The sequence below is a fragment of the Cololabis saira genome, chromosome 5 (genome assembly GCF_033807715.1).
Source record: "Cololabis saira isolate AMF1-May2022 chromosome 5, fColSai1.1, whole genome shotgun sequence".
Taxonomy (NCBI): domain Eukaryota; kingdom Metazoa; phylum Chordata; class Actinopteri; order Beloniformes; family Belonidae; genus Cololabis; species Cololabis saira.
The window spans coordinates 44091251-44108841 of record NC_084591.1 but is presented as its reverse complement, the minus strand read 5'-3'; the positions used below and the strand labels follow the sequence as shown (position 1 = coordinate 44108841).

The 17591-nt window shown below is 47.4% G+C and overlaps 1 protein-coding gene across 2 annotated transcripts in view; it reads right to left on the bottom strand.

Moving 5' to 3' along the window:
- immp2l (inner mitochondrial membrane peptidase subunit 2) overlaps positions 1 to 17591 on the bottom strand; it is a 139938-nt gene that overhangs the window by 13532 nt on the left and 108815 nt on the right. For both annotated transcript variants that reach the window (XM_061722225.1, XM_061722227.1), the window contains exon 4: positions 9195 to 9260. In XM_061722225.1, coding sequence (XP_061578209.1) covers positions 9195 to 9260 — 66 coding nt within the window. The remainder of the gene's footprint in view (positions 1 to 9194; positions 9261 to 17591) is intronic.

The window sequence follows — 17591 nt, the reverse complement described above, 5'->3', positions numbered from 1 at the left end:
AAGGAGGAAGGGAGAAAAGGAGGAATGGAGGAAAGAAGGAAGGAAGGAAGGAAGGAAGGAAGGAAGGAAGGAAGGAAGGAAGAAAAGAGGAAGGGAGAAAAGAAGGAAGGGAGGATGGGAGAAAAGGAAGGGAGAAAAGGAGGAAGGGAGGAAAGAAGGAAGGAAGGAGGGAAGGAAGGAAGGAAGGAAGGAAGGAAGGAAGGAAGGAAGGAAGGAAGGAAGGAAGGGAGAAAAGAGGAAGGGAAGAAGGAAGGAGAGAGCAAGAGGAAAGAAGGAAGGAAGGAAGGAAGGAAGGGATAAAATAAGGAAGGGAGGATGGGAGAAAAGGAAGGGAGAATGAAAAGAAGGAAAGAAAGAAGGGAGGAAGGGAGAAAATAAGGAAGTGAGGATGGGAGAAAAGGAGGAATGGAGGAAAGAAGGAAGGAAGGAAGGAGGGAGGGAGGGAGGGAGGGAGGGAGGGGGGGGAAGGAAGGAAGGAAGGAAGGAAGGAAGGAAGGAAGGAAGGAAGGAAGGAAGGAAGGAAGGAAGGAAGGAAGGAAGGAAGGAGGGAGGGAGGGAGGGAGGGAGGGAGGGAGGGAGGGAGGGAAGGAAGGAAGGAAGGAAGGAAGGAAGGAAGGAAGGAAGGAAGGAAGGAAGGAAGGAAGGAAGGAAGGAGGAAGGGAGGATGGGAGAAAAGGAGGAATGGAGGAAAGAAGGAAGGAAGGAAGGAAGGAAGGAAGGAAGGAAGGAAGGATGGGATAAAATAAGGAAGGGAGGATGGGAGAAAATAAGGAAGTGAGAAAAGGAGGAATGGAGGAAAGAAGGAAGGAAGGAAGGAGGGAGGGAGGGAGGGAGGGAGGGAGGGAAGGAAGGAAGGAAGGAAGGAAGGAAGGAAGGAAGGAAGGAAGGAAGGAAGGAAGGAAGGAAGGAAGGAAGGAGGGAGGGAGGGAAGGAAGGAAGGATGGGATAAAATAAGGAAGGGAGGAAGGGAGAAAATAAGGAAGTGAGGATGGGAGAAAAGGAGGAATGGAGGAAAGAAGGAAGGAAGGAAGGAAGGAGGGAGGGAGGGAGGGAGGGAGGGAGGGAGGGAGGGAAGGAAGGGAAGGGATAAATAAGGAAGGGAGGATGGGAGAAAATAAGGAAGTGAGAAAAGGAGGAATGGAGGAAAGAAGGAGGGAGGGAGGGAGGGAGGGAGGGAGGGAAGGAAGGAGGGAGGGAGGGAGGGAGGGAGGGAGGGAGGGAGGGAGGGAAGGAAGGAAGGAAGGAAGGAAGGAAGGAAGGAAGGAAGGAGGGAGGGAGGGAGGGGAGGGAGGGAGGGAGGGAGGGAGGGAAGGAAGGAAGGAAGGAAGGAAGAAGGGAGGATGGGAGAAAAGGAGGAATGGAGGAAAGAAGGAAGGAAGGAAGGAAGGAAGGAAGGAAGGAAGGAAGGATGGGATAAAATAAGGAAGGGAGGATGGGAGAAAATAAGGAAGTGAGAAAAGGAGGAATGGAGGGAAAGAAGGAAGGAAGGAAGGAGGGAGGGAGGGAGGGAGGGAGGGAGGGAAGGAGGGAAGGAAGGAAGGAAGGAAGGAAGGAAGGAAGGAAGGAAGGAAGGAAGGAAGGAAGGAAGGAAGGAAGGAGGGAGGGAGGGAAGGAAGGAAGGAAGGAAGGAAGGATGGGATAAAATAAGGAAGGGAGGATGGGAGAAAAGGAAGGGAGAATGAAAAGAAGGAAAGAAAGAAGGGAGGAAGGGAGAAAATAAGGAAGTGAGGATGGGAGAAAAGGAGGAATGGAGGAAAGAAGGAAGGAAGGAAGGAAGGAAGGAGGGAGGGAGGGAGGGAGGGAGGGAGGGAAGGAAGGAAGGAAGGAAGGAAGGAAGGAAGGATGGGATAAAATAAGGAAGGAGGATGGGAGAAAATAAGGAAGTGAGAAAAGGAGGAATGGAGGAAAGAAGGAAGGAAGGAGGGAGGGAGGGAGGGAGGGAGGGAGGGAAGGAAGGAAGGAAGGAAGGAAGGAAGGAAGGAAGGAAGGAAGGAAGGAAGGAAGGAAGGAAGGAAGGAAGGAAGGAAGGAGGGAGGGAGGGAAGGAAGGAAGGAAGGAAGGAAGGAAGGAAGGATGGGATAAAATAAGGAAGGGAGGATGGGAGAAAAGGAAGGGAGAATGAAAAGAAGGAAAGAAAGAAGGGAGGAAGGGAGAAAATAAGGAAGTGAGGATGGGAGAAAAGGAGGAATGGAGGAAAGAAGGAAGGAAGGAAGGAAGGAGGGAGGGAGGGAGGGAGGGAGGGAGGGAGGGAGGGAGGGAGGGAGGGAGGGAGGGAGGGAGGGAAGGAAGGAAGGAAGGAAGGAAGGAAGGAAGGAAGGAAGGAAGGAAGGAAGGAAGGAGGGAGGGAGGGAGGGAGGGAAGGAAGGAAGGAAGGAAGGAAGGAAGGAAGGAAGGAAGGAAGGAGGAAGGGAGGATGGGAGAAAAGGAGGAATGGAGGAAAGAAGGAACGAAGGAAGGAAGGAAGGAAGGAAGGAAGGAAGGAAGGGATAAAATAAGGAAGGGAGGATGGGAGAAAAGGAAGGGAGAATGAAAAGAAGGAAAGAAAGAAGGGAGGAAGGGAGAAAATAAGGAAGTGAGGATGGGAGAAAAGGAGGAATGGAGGAAAGAAGGAAGGAAGGAGGGAGGGAGGGAGGGAGGGAGGGAGGGAGGGAGGGAAGGAAGGAAGGAAGGAAGGAAGGAAGGAAGGAAGGAAGGAAGGAAGGAAGGAGGGAAGGAAGGAAGGAAGGAGGAAGGGAGGATGGGAGAAAATAAGGAAGGGAGGAAAGAAGGAAGGGAGGAGGGAAGGAAGGACGGAAGGAAGGATGGGATAAAATAAGGAAGGGAGGATGGGAGAAAAGAGGAAGGGAAGAAGGAAGGAGAGAGAAGGAGGAAAGAAGGAAGGAAGGAGGGAAGGAAGGAAGGAAGGAAGGAAGGAGAGAGCAGGAGGAAAGAAGGAAGGAAGGAAGGAAGGAAGGAAGGAAGGAAGGAAGGAAGGAAGGAAGGAAGGATGGGATAAAATAAGGAAGGGAGGATGGGAGAAAAGGAAGGGAGAAAAAGGAGGAAGGGAAGAAGGAAGGAGAGAGCAGGAGGAAAGAAGGAAGGAAGGAAGGAAGGAAGGAAGGAAGGAAGGATGGGATAAAATAAGGAAGGGAGGATGGGAGAAAAGGAAGGGAGAAAAAAGGAGAAGGAAGAGGGAAGGGAAGAAGGAAGGAGAGAGCAGGAGGAAAGAAGGAAGGAAGGAAGGAAGGAAGGAAGGAAGGAAGGAAGGAAGGAAGGAAGGAAGGAAGGAAGGAAGGAAGGAGAGAGCAGGAGGAAAGAAGGAAGGAAGGAAGGAAGCAAGCAAGGAAGGAAGGAAGGAAGGAAGGAAGGAAGGAAGGAGAGAGCAGGAGGAAAGAAGGATAGGAGAATTAGGTCATTTTGACCCTGCATGGTGGTGCAGAAGCATCACTGGTGAACGCTGCCAACCGTCTCCTCCATTTAGACCTCAGAGCCACAACTGGTAAAACTGATCACAACGTCCAGTGAGGCTTGAATGTGTTACTGGGATTAAAGGAACTGCTCTGGTTTTTATATCTATCTGATAGATAAGAGTTTGATCATGCAAGTCTTCTGCTGACAGGATGTGATGGGTCTTGGGCTTATTTTCGGTAATAATTTCAAATTTGAAAGTGGTTCAGTCTAGTTTTTTATCATGTGAAGCTAATTAGTAAAGTCAGGCCCAATATTCCGCATGATGCCCTTAAAAGGGTTGCCATGCTTTGGACAACTGCAACTCCCTGTATAGTGGGATAGATCCGTCTCTTCAGCTGCCGGCTTATTAACGGCAACAAGATGGCGGGTTCCCGTCACCGGCCGTCTGTTTATTTTAGAATAATATTTAAAATTGGTTCTTTGGTTTTTAAATGTTTACAAGGTCTGGTGCCTCCTTATCTTCCTGAGGTCTTACATTGTCCTGGCAAAGCTCTGAGATCTGAAGGTCAATAACTCTGCAATGACCTCTCCCTTTCTGCTGGCTCTGCTAGAACTGTTAATGATTGGAAATCTTATTTAAAAACTGACCTTTTTACACTGGCTTTTAACTCTAGAGAGCATGAATAGAAGACTGGTATTGTCTCTTGCCATCACTTTCTATTTCTGCTCTTGTTGTTTTCTCTTTTTATTTTATTTTATTTTATGACTTTGCTTTGTTGTATGTTATTCATCTGTGCATCACTTTGGTTGCCTAATGCTCTGTGAAGCGCTTTACAAAGGAAGTTTGACTGATTGAAACCAGAGGTTTTCCTCACACACCAGACTTGGTCGTGGAGTACCGGGAGGTCGTACGTTTAGGCAACAATGCAGATGACTCTCTGGTCTTGGCTCTCAGAAACTGAGCTACTAAAGCTAAATTAATTAAAGCTGCAGTGATGAACGGGCCCTCGCACCCTTGTGCACGTTCAGGCTGCAGTGGAAGCTTGTATGACTTGATGTAGATTCTTCAGACCTGGACATTTAGCAGATGAAACCACCCACGACTCTCTATATGAAACCTTTCAAAAGTTATGGCAGAAAATAGGAACTATCAGATATCGACCAATTTGCACCAATTATGTTCAAGGACTCAAAACCGAGTCCGATGACACCACCCACGAGTCTTTATGTCAAACCATTCAAAAGTTATGGCAGAACGTAGGAACTATTAAATATGGACCAATCAGATGAAGGGTGGGCGCGCTTTTTGGCGTCTATCGTCGCCACGGTAACGCTTTTGACTGAGGCACATTTTGATGTCTAACACACCTGGGTGCACGTTACGGTTCGGGCAAAGAAGTGGCCGAAGAAATGGCGTAAATTGTGCTAAAATTACACGATTAATTCAAAATGGCCGACTTCCTGTTGGGTTTCGGCCATGGCGCCAAGAGACTTTTCTTTAAGTTGTGACATGATACAGGTGTGTACCGATTTTCGTCAAACCGTATTGTGGGGCTTGATTCACAAAGTTTTCTAGGGGGCGCTGTTGAGATATTAGGCCACGCCCATTAATACAAACCATTAAATATCAAATTTTTCGCCAGGCCTGCCTTGCGTGCAAAATTTGGTGACTTTTGGGGCACGTTTAGGGGGAAAAAAGGCCCTCATTTCGTTGGAAGAAAAACAAGAACGAGAAAAATAAAAATTCCTACAGATACAATAGGGCCTTCGCACTGTCAGTGCTCGGGCCCCTAATTACGACGTCTAAGATTAGACTTAAAACCTTCTTTTTAGTGTATTCACACAACTCTGATAATGATAATTATGCTGCTACCAGCCCCGAGTGCAGGGAGACCTCCCAGGATGCACTGGGCACATTCCTCCCATCTCTCTCCGTACATGAACAGGGCTGTTCATGTTCTTTTTTCCGTCTCACAGCCGCCGTCCCTGGTCCTGTTGTTTGGGCCGAGTCAGTAGGAGCATCCCATTCTGCTGGAGGTCTTCGTGTTAGAGGAACCTGTTTTTCATTTTTACTCTGGCCAGTTGTCCCAAGAATGATCCGGACAGGGACCCAATCAAAGTAAAGTTTTAATGCAATCTTTCCTTAGCCGGACTGTTTAAAAAATATATTATTAAATAATTAGATAATAATTAGATAATAACAAAGGGATTTAAATGGAGTATACTGCAAATGTACTGTAACTCACTGCAAAAACCCAAAATCTTACCAGGAATATTTGTCTTATTTCTAGTTAAAATGTCTAATTTTTAGTCAAAAAATCTCATTACACTTAAAACAAGAGTCATTACCAGAAAAATAACTTATTTGACAATTTTCACCTGTTTCAAGTAAATTTTCTTGAAAATTTACTTGAAACAGGTGAAAATTGACGCAGGCGAGCGTCTGGTGGCCGGGTCTTGGCCCACGGGACACGGCCGGGCGCAGCCCGAAGGAGCGACGTGGGCCCGCCCTCCCGTAGGCCCACCACCCGCGGGAGAGTTCATAAGGGGAAGGTGCCGTGCGATTTGGGTGGCAGCCGTGGGCGGGGGCCCCGGCGACCCAATCCCCGGACGACGACTCTGGCTTTAGGGACATGGAATGTCACCTCGCTGGGGGGGGAAAGAGCCTGAGCTTGTGCGGGAGGCCGAGAGGTACCGACTAGAGATAGTCGGGCTCACCTCCACGCACAGCCTGGGCTCTGGAACCCAACTCCTTGAGAGAGGTTGGACTCTCTTCCACTCTGGAGTTGCCCATGGTGAGAGGCGGCGAGCTGGTGTGGGCTTGCTAATAGCTCCCCAGCTCAGCCGCCATGTGTTGGAGTTCTCCCCACTTAGCGAGAGGGTCGCTTCCCTGCGCCTTCGGGTCGGGGATAGGTCTATCACTGTCGTTTCGGCCTACGGGCCGAACGGCAGTGCAGAGTACCCGGCCTTCCTGGAGGCCCTGGGAGGGGTGCTGGAAAGTGCCCCAACTGGGGACTCCATCGTTCTGTTGGGGGACTTCAACGCTCACGTTGGCAGCGACAGTGTTGCCTGGAGAGGTGTGATTGGGAGGAACGGCCTCCCCGATCTGAACCCGAGTGGTGTTTTGTTGTTGGACTTCTGTGCTAGCCACAGTCTGTCCATCACGAACACCATGTTCGAGCATAAGGGTGTCCATCAGTGCACGTGGCACCAGGACACCCTAGGCCGGAGGTCAATGATCGACTTTGTTGTCGTTTCATCTGACCTTCGGCCGTATATCTTGGACACTCGGGTGAAGAGAGGGGCTGAGCTGTCAACTGATCACCACCTGGTGGTGAGTTGGATCCGCTGGCAGGGGAGGAAGCTGGTCAGACCTGGAAGACCCAAGCGTATCGTGAGGGTCTGTTGGGAACGTCTGGCAGATTCCCCTGTCAGGGAGGTCTTCAACTCCCACCTCCGGGAGAGCTTTGACCGGATTCCGAGGGAGGCCGGAGACATTGAGTCCGAATGGACCATGTTCTCCACTTCCATTGTTGACGCGGCCGTCCAGAGCTGCGGCCGTAAGGTCTCCGGCGCCTGTCGCGGCGGCAATCCCCGAACCCGGTGGTGGACACCGGAAGTAAGGGATGCCGTCAAGCTGAAGAAGGAGTCCTACCGAGCCTGGAAAGCTCGGCGGACTCCCGAGGCAGCTGACGGGTACCGGCAGGCCAAGCGGACTGCGGCCCGGGCGGTCGCGGAAGCAAAAACTCGGGTCTGGGAAAAGTTCGGGGAGGCCATGGAGGAGGACTACCGGTCGGCCTCGAGGAAATTCTGGCAAACCATCCGGCGCCTCAGGAGGGGGAAGCAGTGCTCCACCAACACTGTTTACAGTGGAGGGGGGGAGCTGTTGACCTCGACTGGGGACATCGTCGGGCGGTGGAAGGAATACTTCGAGGATCTCCTCAATCCCGCTGACACGCCTTCCGTCGAGGAAGCAGAGGCTGAGGATTCAGAGGTTGATTCATTCATCACCCAAGCTGAAGTCACTGAGGTAGTTCGGAAGCTCCTCAGTGGCAAGGCACCGGGGGTGGATGAGATCCGCCCTGAGTACCTCAAGTCTCTGGATGTTGCGGGGCTGTCGTGGCTGACACGCCTCTGCAGCATCGCGTGGCAGTCGGGGACAGTGCCTCTGGACTGGCAGACCGGGGTGGTGGTCCCTCTCTTCAAAAAGGGGGGACCGGAGGGTGTGTTCCAACTACCGGGGAATCACACTCCTCAGCCTCCCGGGGAAAGTCTATTCCAGGGTGCTGGAGAGGAGAATTCGGCCGATAGTCGAACCTCGGATTCAAGAGGAACAATGCGGTTTTCGTCCCGGTCGTGGAACACTGGACCAGCTCTACACCCTCCGCAGGGTGCTCGAGGGCGCATGGGAGTTTGCCCAACCAGTCCACATGTGTTTTGTGGACTTGGAGAAGGCTTTCGACCATGTCCCACGTGGCATCCTGTGGGGGGTGCTCCGAGAGTATGGGGTCGGAGGCCCTCTGCTGAGGGCTGTACGGTCCCTGTATGACCGGAGCAGGAGCTTGGTTCGCATTGCCGGCAGTAAGTCAGACCTGTTCCCGGTGCGTGTTGGACTCCGGCAGGGCTGCCCTTTGTCACCGGTTCTGTTCATTATTTTTATGGACAGAATTTCTAGGCGCAGCCAGGGGCCGGAGGGGGTACGGTTCGGGAGCCACTTGATTTCATCTCTGCTTTTTGCAGATGATGTGGTCTTGTTGGCTCCCTCGAGCCAGGACCTTCAGCATGCACTGGGGCGGTTTGCAGCCGAGTGTGAAGCAGCTGGGATGAGAATCAGCACCTCTAAGTCTGAGGCCATGGTTCTCGACCGGAAAAAGGTGGCTTGCACCCTCCAGGTCGGGGGAGAGTTCCTGCCTCAGGTGGAGGAGTTCAAGTATCTTGGGGTCTTGTTCACGAGTGAGGGGAGAACGGAGCGCGAGATCGACAGGCGGATCGGTGCGGCGGCCGCAGTAATGCGGTCATTGTATCGGTTCGTCGTGGTGAAGAGGGAGCTGAGCCGAAAGGCAAAGCTCTCAGTTTACCGGTCGATCTACGTTCCCACCCTCACCTATGGTCATGAACTCTGGGTCATGACCGAAAGAACGGGATCCCGGATACAAGCGGCCGAAATGAGTTTCCTCCGCAGGGTGGCAGGGCGCTCCCTTAGAGATAGGGTGAGGAGCTCTGTCACCCGGGAGGAGCTCGGAGTAGAGCCGCTGCTCCTCCACATCGAGAGGAGCCAGCTGAGGTGGCTCGGGCACCTGTATAGGATGCCCCCTGGACGCCTCCCTCGTGAGGTGTTCCGGGCATGTCCCACCGGGAGGAGGCCCCGAGGAAGACCCAGGACACGCTGGAGTGACTACGTCGCTCGGCTGGCCTGGGAACGCCTTGGAGTCCCCCCGGAAGAGCTGGAGGAGGTGTCCGGGGAGAGGGAAGTCTGGGGATCCCTGCTCCGACTGCTGCCCCCGCGACCCGGACTCGGATAATGCGGTGGACAATGGATGGATGGATGGAAAAATTTGAAATTTTAACTAGAAATAAGACAGATATTCTTGTTAAGATCTTGAGTTTTTGCAGTGCTGGACTGAATTGGATGTTATTTAATTGGCGTTTGACTGAACTTGTTTACTTTCAGTGTAACTGACCCTGAAACGACTTCTGCTGTGCGTATAACTGGAAACATGTTGGTTTACCGACGGACATTTAGGACGGCTAAGTTGAACAGTCACCGATTTGTCTCTGCGAGGAGAATGAAGGCCACTCCCTACCTGATGAAGTCTCCCTCCAGCCCGATGACACGTTTGATGATCTTCTGCTTGGGGTTCCTGGGGGACCTGAGGAAACACAACATACACTTAGAAACTAAAGAAAAGGAGCTTAAAACCCAAGCGGCAAAGGAACCAACTGGAAGCCAAAGAGTCTTTGGGAGTTACACTCAGATTACGTCCACGCGTGCAGGCTTCACTTTAGTTTTTCATTTCCATAAAGTAATAATATGCATATTTCAACATGTGTTGAAGTCCCTCATTTTCTATGTGAACTGTGAAATACTGTGAACATTTATGGATTCGGTCTCTGACATCAGACTGGTTGCACTTTCTGTCCTTTGCACAGAATATCAGGAGCCAATCACACAAAAGCGTTTAGGTTTTCTCTCAAAGGGACACTTGGGGAGTCACTTCTCCCAGCTGGCTGCTCAGAGTAGCACTTATGTGAAAGTAGTAAGGCGTTTCCTGCAGGGAAGACACTTTACTGACGTTATAAGAAGTTCTTTAACACTGAACACTGGCAGATCAAGTACCGGGTAGGTATCACTCGGATCACGCAAACTGGAGAGTTTCCATTTCCTTTAGGCAGTGATTATTATTCATGAGGAACATTTGAAGCAGGTTGTTTGTTTACTTTTAATCATTTGTGACACACACAAATAATTCAAAAATCCCAGTGTTGAGATGACCCTGCTGCCTTGGTACGGTCACATAACAGACGTAGCAGCATCACGTTTTTCTACCAAAACGTTGACAAATGACAAACATGGGGATTGTGCCTGAGACGTAACGGTGCTCTTAGACCAGCTGCTCTGGTCGCTGCTCCAGGAATTATTCTGTCTCCATCTCACACAGAGGTAAGACTCTGTTAAATGATGTTAAATGAGGGAAACCCCTTGGAATGACCTGATTTGTTCCTGAAATTGTTACGTGATTAAAGCAGCACAAAGAAACAAAGGAGCTCAAGGTTAAGCTGCCTTAAGACAGAGACACACCGGCCCGATAATCAGCCGTGGGGCGGTTGGGCAGGTTGGTGACTCGGGTGGGGGTGGTGTGTCCCGTACAGTCGTCCGTCAGCGCCAGCGTTTGTTTTGGACGATTAGAAACGTAGGACGGTCCATTAGGCGTCGGCCTCCATGACCAGCCTGACTGGTGGAGTGCTGGTCCTTGACTAGCCAATCAGAGTGAACCTGACATGACGATGGTAAACTTACTAGATCAGGGGTCGGCAAGCCGTGGCTCTAGAGCCGCATGCAGCTCTTTAGCGCCGCCCTAGTGGCTCCTGGAGCTTTCTCAAAAATGTTTGACCTTTTTTTTATTTATTTATTTATTTTTTTTCCCCCTTTTTTTCTACCTTTTTCCTTTCTTTTTTAATCTCGACATTTCACTTTTTTCTCAACATTTCTACCTTTTTCTCGACATTTCGACTTTTTTCTCAACATTTCGACTTTTTTCTCGACATTTCTACCTTTTTCTCGAGATTGTACTACAACATTAATTTCGACATTTCGACTTTCTCGACATTTCAACTTTTCTCCCAACATTTTGACTTTTTTCCTCAACATTTCGACTTTTTTCTCAACATTTCGACCTTTTTGTCGAAATTTTTACATTTCTCTCGACATTTTGACTTTTTTCTCGACATTTCGCCTTTCGCCATTTGCCTTCATTCTAATTCTGATACAAGATTTTTCCTTTTTTGTGGCTCCAGACAGATAAACGGCAACGGCACAGACTCTACACTTTACCCTATTGTGGCATCAGCTTGGATTTGGATTGTGTTTGACTGTGTTGTGTTTCTTTTCATTATTAGCATCGTATTTTCAATCTTTCTCGACTTCTATCAGAAGTGAAAACACTGACTGATGACAGCGGGCTCTGTTCACAACTCTAGAGCCATCCGTCATTTCAGGTTGTTCTTCTTTCCTTTTCTTACTGGGCGACATCAGATTAGTGACTTTTATTGTGACTTAATTCAAAATTACATTTTATATCAAATTGATGCAGAAAATGAGTTAATTCGAAGGGGTTCCCATACTTCTGTTGTATACATACAAAATCAATCAAAACATGCAATTTTAAACTGTTTTAAACTTTTGGGGTCATCTTTAAACTTGCAGAAATTAGATGTGCAAAAAAAACTGGAAAATGATAAGAAATGGACAAAAAAAGTCCCCCAGGGACAGCGTCAGTGGTATAAACAATCTACAGAATCACAACACCAGCGGAGAAGACACATAACTATAGTGCTATTGAAGTCTGTCACCGTGCTTCACTAAACTAACTCTAGTCTATTAGTACGGTGCATCATGAGGCCTATTCCTTTAAACTATGTTCCAATATAATTACACTACAACAGCCGAGGATTTACAGGCTACAATTTTAACACTTCATCACCTCCATCTAACCCCTGAATGATTTTGCCGCTTATCTCTCATTGACAGGCTTAAATCAATGAAGGCAGAGCCTTGGATGGAACTAGCTGACCTCTGTTACACAAAACTGATCATGTTCACTTCCAGAACAGAGTTTATACAAACACCAGGGAATATATGTTTACTAGCAATCTGACCTGCAACACAACATAACCTTTATCTATTAAACTTAGCACAAAAAGTAAGGACATTTTCTTTGTTGGAGCAACGGTTCACGAGCGGCTGAGTATGTGGGTTTTTGTTTTATTTTTTTTCATTTTTATTCTTTATTTCATTCAAAATAATACAACAAACAACTCAACACAAACACAAACGTTCCTAACCCGTGAATGAAAGGTGGCGGGAAGAAGAAGAAGAATCTTATTTACTCTTCCCCTTTTTTCCAAGAAGTCAAATTACAAAGAACATAACTTAAAAAAGCAACAACTAAGTAAATTAAAGCTGCAAGCAGCGATGAACGGCCCTCGCACTCACGGCCACCGCCCACCATAAGCATATCAGAAATGACACCAGCCACGACTTCCTACGTCAAACCATTTAAAAGTTATAGCAGAAAAAAGGGACAACCAATCAGAAGAAGGGGCGGGGCTAATTAAGGCCAAAGAAGCTCAAGGACTCAATACAGAATCTGATGACACCACCCACGACTCTCTATGTCAAACCATTCAAATGTTATAGCAGGAAATAGGGACAACCAATCAGAAGAAAGGGCGGGGCTAATTTTCACCAATTATGGTCAAGGACTCAATACTGAGTCCCATGACACCACCCACGACTCTTTATGTCAAATCTTTCAAAAGTTATGGCAGAGAAATGTTTTCTAGGGGGCGCTGTTGAGCCGTTAGGCCACGCCCATTAATGCAAACCATGAAATATAAAATTTTTCGCCAGGCCTGGCTTGCGTGCAAAATTTGGTGACTTTTGGAGAACTATCAAATATGGACCAATCACATGAAGGGGAGGCGCGCTTTTTGGCGTCTAGCGTCGCCACGGTAACACTTTTGAAAGAGAAAAGTAATGTGCGTCGTCGCAAGATGAAGACGCACATTTTGATGTATAACACACCTGGGTGCACGTTACGGTTCGGGCCGCATTAACGGCCGAAGGAATGGCATAAATTGCGCCAAAATTACACAATTAATTCAAAATGGCTGACTTCCTGTTGGGTTTCGGCCATGGCTCCAAGAGACTTTTCTTTAAGTTGTGACATGATACAGGTGTGTACCGATTTTCGTGCATGTACGTCAAACCGTATTGTGGGGCTTGAGGCACAAAGTTTTCTAGGGGGCGCTGTTGAGCCATTAGGCCACGCCCATTAATGTAAACCATTAAATATCAAATTTTTCGCAAGGCCTGACTTGCATGCAAAATTTGGTGACTTTTTGGGCACGTTTAGGGGGAAAAAAAGGCCCTCCTTCCGTCAGAATAAGAAGAAGAAGAAAAAGAAAAAGAAAAAGAAAAAGAAAAAGAAAAAGAAAAAGAAAAAGAAAAAGAAAAAGAAAGAAAGAAAAATTCCTACAGCTACAATAGGGCCTTCGTACTGAAGGTGCTTGGGCCTTAATAAAAAAATAAAATCAAATAGCCGCCGGCTATGAGTATGTCAATCGAACTTAACTAACATTTATCATGATATGTCGTTAACATATTGGCTTTAATTTGCTTAGTTGTGCTCATGAAAAATCCCTGGCAGGTGCTTAGATGAGCCTTCTGAAGGAAAGCTAGAAAACAATGCTCAGATTCAGTACTTGTGATTTTTCTGGTGTTTTATTCAGAGTTATTCCACTTCTGATCATCCATACATCCTCTGTGCTGATCTGTGGATCATGGTTTGAGCCGGGCAGGCAGGTCTGTCTCCTGAACACGGGTCTGTAGGTGAAAATCAAACATGGGGACTTCCACTTAACCCTGGTACTGTCTTTGGTTCAAAATGACCTAATTCTCCTGTTCCTTCTTTCCTCCTGCTCTCTCCTTCCTTCTCCCTTCCTTCTTTTCTCCCCTCGTACATTCTTTCCTTCTTTTTCCCTTCCTTCCTTCTTTTTTCCCTTCCTTCCTTTTTTCCTCCCTTCTTTTCTCCCCTCCTCCCTTCCTCCCTTCCTTCCTTCCTTCTTTTCTCCCTTCCTTCCTTCCTTTTTCCCTTCCTTCCTCCTTTCCTTCCTTCCTTCCTTCCTTCCTTCCTTCCTTCCTCCCTCCCTCCCTCCCTTCCTTCCTTCCTTTTTCCCTTCCTTCCTTCTTTCCTCCCTCCCTTCCTCCTTTCCTCCCTTCCTTCCTTCCTTCTTGTCTGTCTCCCTTCCTTCCTTCCTTCCTTCCTTCCTTCCTTCCTTCCTTCCTTCCTTCCTTCCTTCCTTCCTTCCTTCCTTCCTTCCTTCCTTCCTTCCTTCCTTCCTTCCTTCCTTCCTTCCTTCTTTTTTCCCTTCCTTCCTTTTTTCCTCCCTTCTTTTCTCCCCTCCTCCCTTCCTTCCTTCCTCCCTCCCTCCCTCCCTCCCTCCCTCCCTCCCTCCCTCCCTCCCTCCCTCCCTCCCTTCCTCCCTTCCTTCCTTCCTTCCTTCCTTCCTTCCTTCCTTCCTTCCTTCCTTCCTTCCTTCCTTCCTTCCTTCCTTCCTTCCTTCCTTCCTTCCTTCCTTCCTTCCTTCCTTCCTTCCTTCCTTCCTTCCTTCTTTCCTCCCTCCCTCCCTTCTTTCCTCCCATCCTTCCTTCTTTCCTCCCTTCTTTTCTTTCTTCCTTCTTTCCTCCCTTCTTCCCTTCCTCCTTCCTTGACCCAAAGACAGCACAAGGGTTAAAGCTTGTAAGAGTAAACTCAAACTCAAACTTATTCATTTCAACTTAAAAAAAAAGCCAGAGATGTAAAAAAGCTCCTCTTTCCTCCTCTTCCTAATGACATTTTCATACTCTTCCTCATCCTCCTGCTTCATTTCCTTCACTTTATTACTTCTCTCTGCCTACTTTCATCCTTCTTTCATAACATATCCACTTCCTTTATTCAGCATTTTCCCCCATACATTTCTTCTCCTAATTGTGTCCCTGATGCTCCCTCCTTCCATCCTCCTCTTCTCCGTTGCCGTGGGGATACAAGGCATCAGGAATGATTGACACCAAGCTCAGCCAATTATTCCCTCACAGCAACGGAGGCCAGCGCTGATTGGCTGCTCAGAGGAGCTGTGTGTGTGTGTGTGTGTGTGTGTGTGTGTGTGTGTGTGTGTGTGTGTGTGTGTGTGTGTGTGTGTGTGTGTGTGTGTGTGTGTGAGAGAGAGAGAGAGAGAGAGAGATGGAGCGACGGGTGATCTCCTCTTCAACAGCAGAAGAGAGGAAGGATCATTCACTCTCAGTGTGTCTTGATCCTCTCTCTTTTTAACTCTCTCTCTCTCTCTCTCTCTCAGTCACAGTCAGTGTCTCTCTCTCAGTCCATCGCTCCACATCTCTGCTGCTCTCAGAGCAGAAGAGAGACGACGACGCTCGTTCTTGGAGATTTGGACACAAAGCAACAAAAAGAGCAGCTTCTCCTGCTGGATGTCAACATGCAATGCTGCATGCTTTAACACACACACACATACACTTACACACAAACACACACTCACTCACACACACACACACTCCACGCCGCTGCAGCCATGCCGGGAGTATCTGCTCACACACATCTGCCGCTCGCTGCACGAGACCTGACAGATTCTGCTCTCCCCGGTAAGTGTCTCATGTGTGCGTGTGAGTGTTTTGTGAGGTGTGTGTAGTCTTTGAGCTGCCGTGGCGACCCGGTCTGCAGTTCTGAAAGCTGAGAGGAATGAGAAAACAGGGCTCTGGATGTTTGTCGCAGATTTTCACCCAGCACGAGGACACTGCAGCCCCTCACCGTTTATCCTCATGTTGCTGGAAAAGCTGTTCCTTTTTTTACTGTTCGGTCACTTTGGTTGCTCAGTTCTTCCTGCAGAGAGGAAATTGTGTCGGAGTTGGTTTCTATGTCGCTCCACAGGTTAAAGCCCCCGAAGTCTAAGGCAGAATATGCAACAAGATGAGATGATGCAGAGGTCTATTTGGAAGAGAGGGGGGGTTTGGAGTTTGGCTTTCTGAGGCAGGTCAAAGTGACGAATGATGTGCGACAAAGGTTGGATGCAGGGTTCAAATGGGAGGAATCAGTTTAGGAAAGTAAAAGCCCTGTGGGAAGCCACCAGCTTCCTTCCACAGAGCTAACGATGATCTGTCTGAGCCGGCGTGAAGAGATGCTTCACGCTGCTGCTGCATGAATGAACCCGGGGAGATGGCAGCGGTTCAGACCTGCGGGTCACATGACTGAGCAGATGGATCTGCTCCAACAGAACAGATTCTCTCACAAACGTCTGGATCATTTCCCTGAACCTCCGCCCCCCCCACCTCTCCTGCTGTATTCAGGCCTTGACCAGAATCAGCAGGTACATGGAACACGGGTCAAGTGAGAGGGTGGAAATGTTCTCCATGATGAAAGACACGCCACTGTTTATCCTCAACCATCATCACCATCTTCACACAGCAAACACAATACTGATCATTATTTTTATTTGATCAATAAATCCGCCTCAAATGTTTTTATAACTAATACTTTGAAATATTCCACTTTCTATACTGAAAGTTATGCTGAGATGAGCATACATCACTGCTGTACTGCAAAAACTCAAAATCTTAACAAGAATATTTGTCTCATTTCTAGTTAAAATGTCTCATTTTTAATTAAAAAAATCTCATTACACTTAAAACAAGACTCATCACTGGAAAAAAAAACTACAATTTTCACCTGTTTCAAGTAGATTTTCACTTAAAATAAGTAGAAAAATCTGCCAGTGGAACAATATTTTTTTGCTTGTAATAAGAAGATAAATCTTGTCCCACTGGCAGATTTTTCTACTTATTTCAAGTGAAAATTTACTTGAAACAGGTGAAAATTGTCAAATAAGTTATTTTTCTGGTAATGACTCTTGTTTTAAGTGTAATGGGATTTTTTTTTGACTAAAAATGAGACATTTTAACTAGAAATAAGACAAATATTCCTGGTAAGATTTTGAGTTTTTGCAGTTTGCAAGCAGTTTATCAGAAGAAAATCCATTGTATGTGTTCAAATCCAAATCAGAACAGTTTTAACAATTTGCTGAATGTTATAAAACAAACAAACGCGTCATGTCTTTCTCAACAACTATTTCATTTGTTAATACACCTCATGTTATTTTGTGTTAGGCCTGCAACATGTTCAAAAAAAAAAAAAAACAGGTCAGTGCTGGAAAGAAAAGAAGAATGATGTTGGTTCAAACTGGTGATGTTGACGAGTGTTTATCATCATTTGCTCTAAATGCAGAATCCGTGAAAGGCTGAGGAACTTTCACTTAGCTCAATACTGGGAACATCTTTACAAGTGCTTCAGGAAATGTTCTGCAATGAAAGATTAGGATGGATTTGGATAACTCTCCCACTGTGCTGCGTGACATCATTAAATGATTCAGGGAATCTGGAGGAAGTTTAAGACGAAGAGTGAGAGCCGAAGCCAAAGACCAGCGATGTCCTTGACAACGCCGCCTCAGGAACTCATCAAAGACTGACGGAACCACGCAGGCAGACGACGATCACGGGAAACCTTAACAAGCTCTTTGATACAGAACTACATTCATATAAGCCTCGTAAAACACTGGGGGGGGGAGGAACAAAAGCAGTCCATAGCTCACCCAGTCCAGGATTAGTTTGAAGTTCCAAACTTTTGGTCTGTACTGTGTGTGTATATATATATATATATATATATATATATATATATATATATATATTTTAGGGGTGTAACGATACACTAATCTCACGATACGATACACGATATTGAGGTCACGATAACGATACGATAATGCTTTATAACTATTTAAGTTTTAAAGAGAAAGCCAGGCCAACCATTTTCCACAAACTGAACTAAAAGTAAATGTCAGGTTTGCATTATGCATCTTCAGTTTCATACAAGTACCAATAT